The 2,347-nt window shown below is 37.5% G+C and overlaps 1 protein-coding gene across 1 annotated transcript; it reads left to right on the top strand.

Moving 5' to 3' along the window:
- Nucleotides 1–580: 580 nt before the first annotated feature.
- Nucleotides 581–1,087, top strand: LOC142172074 (uncharacterized). The gene has a single exon (XM_075235840.1). The coding sequence runs from the start codon at nt 581–583 to the stop codon at nt 1,085–1,087; it is 507 nt and encodes a 168-aa protein (XP_075091941.1).
- Nucleotides 1,088–2,347: the final 1,260 nt, after the last annotated feature.

The following is a 2,347-nucleotide window of genomic DNA, read 5'->3' as shown; positions in this document are numbered from 1 at the left end:
TAAGGCTCGCGAGTCAATTTAGGCCCACTATGATTTCCTTTTTTGGAGAATCCTTGCTACTACTATGCTTTTGACGCAACTATCAATATGTATATTACTTATCCAAAAGATCTCTTAGGAAGAGCCTCCACAATTCTTTAATTTAATGTGTAAGAAAATTATACGTTTGATGCATATTGGTTACTGCATATCAATCTATAGCCTGTGCTTGTAGTTATAAATAAATGTTCAACCACATGTAACTATTAGAGTAGGGTCATATTAGTTGTGATAGTTATGTTAGTTAGTCAGGGGTATTTTAGTCCTTTTACCTATTCTACACACGTGACTCATGTGAACCATCTGTATATAACTAACACTCTGTATTAACAGAGTCAGTTGCACAAATAATGAAAGCTTCTTCCTCCTCTCTCGTTCTCTTCTCTCTATACTGATTATTCTTCTTAATTGCATGCAATCGTGTTCTCCGCTAGATCTGTACACAGATTCTATCATGGTATAAGAGCAGGCGATTTGAGATTGGATCGAAGATTTCAAAATTTCAATTGACGGCCATTTTCGAAGCTTAAGCTGGACTGTCATGGCGAAAACTGGAAATATGCAAATTGATCACAATCACCCACTGTTTTTACAACAAACTGATACTCATGGAATAGCGTTGATAGATATCAAGCTTACTGGACCTGAAAACTATGCGCTATGGAGCAGATCGATGAGAATGGCATTATTGGTGAAAAACAAGCTAGGGTTCATAGATGGAACCTGTCTAAAAAGCTCTTACAGAGGAGAATTAGGGCATAAATGGGAACGATGTAACGCTGTGGTGCTTTCGTGGATAGGTCGCACTGTATCTACTGAATTGAAGCCAAGTATCATCTACGCTTCAGATGCAAGAAAGGTATGGAATGAATTTAAGGAACGTTTTAACAAATCAAACCTTACTAGGTTTTATCACTTATGGACGACAATAGGAACTCTAAGGCAAGGTACAGACTCTATAACATCCTATTATACTAAAATGAAGGATTTGTGGGATGAAATGGATTTAATGGTGCCAGGAGCAGGATGTGAATTGTCAGGAAACTAGGCCTTTTCTAGATTAGTTTAAAAACTTGCGCTTGTTGCCATTCCTTGTTGGTTTAAATGAAAGCTATAGTCATGTGAGAAGTCAGATTCTACTTAAAACACTTGTGTTAACTATGAATCAAGCATATGCATTAGTAGTTCAGGAAGAGAGTCAAAGAACACTTAGTGTAGCTAATTCAGACAAGGAGCCTTTAACTATGCTAGCTGGAAGAGGACAAGGTTTCAAGGCAACAAGGAAACCAGGTCTCATATGTGATTACTGTGGTTACAAAGGTCATTTGAAGGAGAACTGTTACAAGATTATAGGCTATCCATCAGATTTTAAAAGCAAGAAAAAACCTCAGAACTCTGGTGTAAAGGGGTATGCTAATGTATCAGCTGGAGAAGGAGGGAGTTCTAACACTACTACTCAGACACATGGGCATTACTTCACAGAAGATCAATACAAATAACTGTTGGGACTCTTGAACAAACCAGATCCTGATCCAGGTGACTGTCATACTCTAATGGCATTACTTCACAGAAGATCAATACAAACAACTGTTGGGACTCTTGAACAAACCAGATCCTGATCCAGGTGACTGTCATACTCTAATGGGACTCTTGAACAAACCAGATCCTGATCCAGGTGACTGTCATACTCTAATGGCAAGTATAACTTCATTGTTGTCCAAGACATTTAACTATGATTGGATAATACATACATGTGCCTCACATCATGTTACACCTTATAAAGATGTATTAGATAATGTGCGAAAGATTGAAAACCAAAATAATAATGGTGTACAAGTGCCTACAGGAGGTAAATGTCATGTAGCACATATAGGAGATGTGAAGATATTAGAGGATTTGACACTAAGAGATGTATTGCATGTTCCTGACTTTAAATTTAATTTAATGTCGGTTTCTAAACTGACTAAGGAGTTATCATGTTGTACTGCATTCTTCCCTAATTTCTGTGTATTTCAGGATCTTTACAGTGGGAAGGTACTGGGGATTGGTAAAGAACACAATGGTTTGTATCTGCTGAAGAAGGAGCTCAATAAGGAATTCACAGCTATAGCAGAAAGTGTTGTGCAAATGCAGGAAGATTCATCACTTTGGCATATAAGATTAGGTCATCATTCAATTGTTGCAATGCAGCATATTCCTCTATTAAAGAATAAGGTGGACACCAAGTTACAACATGGCTATGAAATATGTCCTTTAGCAAAGCAAAATAGACTACCTTTCCGGCCTAGTATTAGTAGAACGGATCAGA

Source organism: Nicotiana tabacum, chromosome 17 (genome assembly GCF_000715075.1).
Source record: "Nicotiana tabacum cultivar K326 chromosome 17, ASM71507v2, whole genome shotgun sequence".
In the NCBI taxonomy this organism is placed as follows: Eukaryota; Viridiplantae; Streptophyta; class Magnoliopsida; order Solanales; family Solanaceae; genus Nicotiana; species Nicotiana tabacum.
Note: the sequence above shows the minus strand (reverse complement) of the source record. Positions and strands in the feature narration are given on the sequence as shown.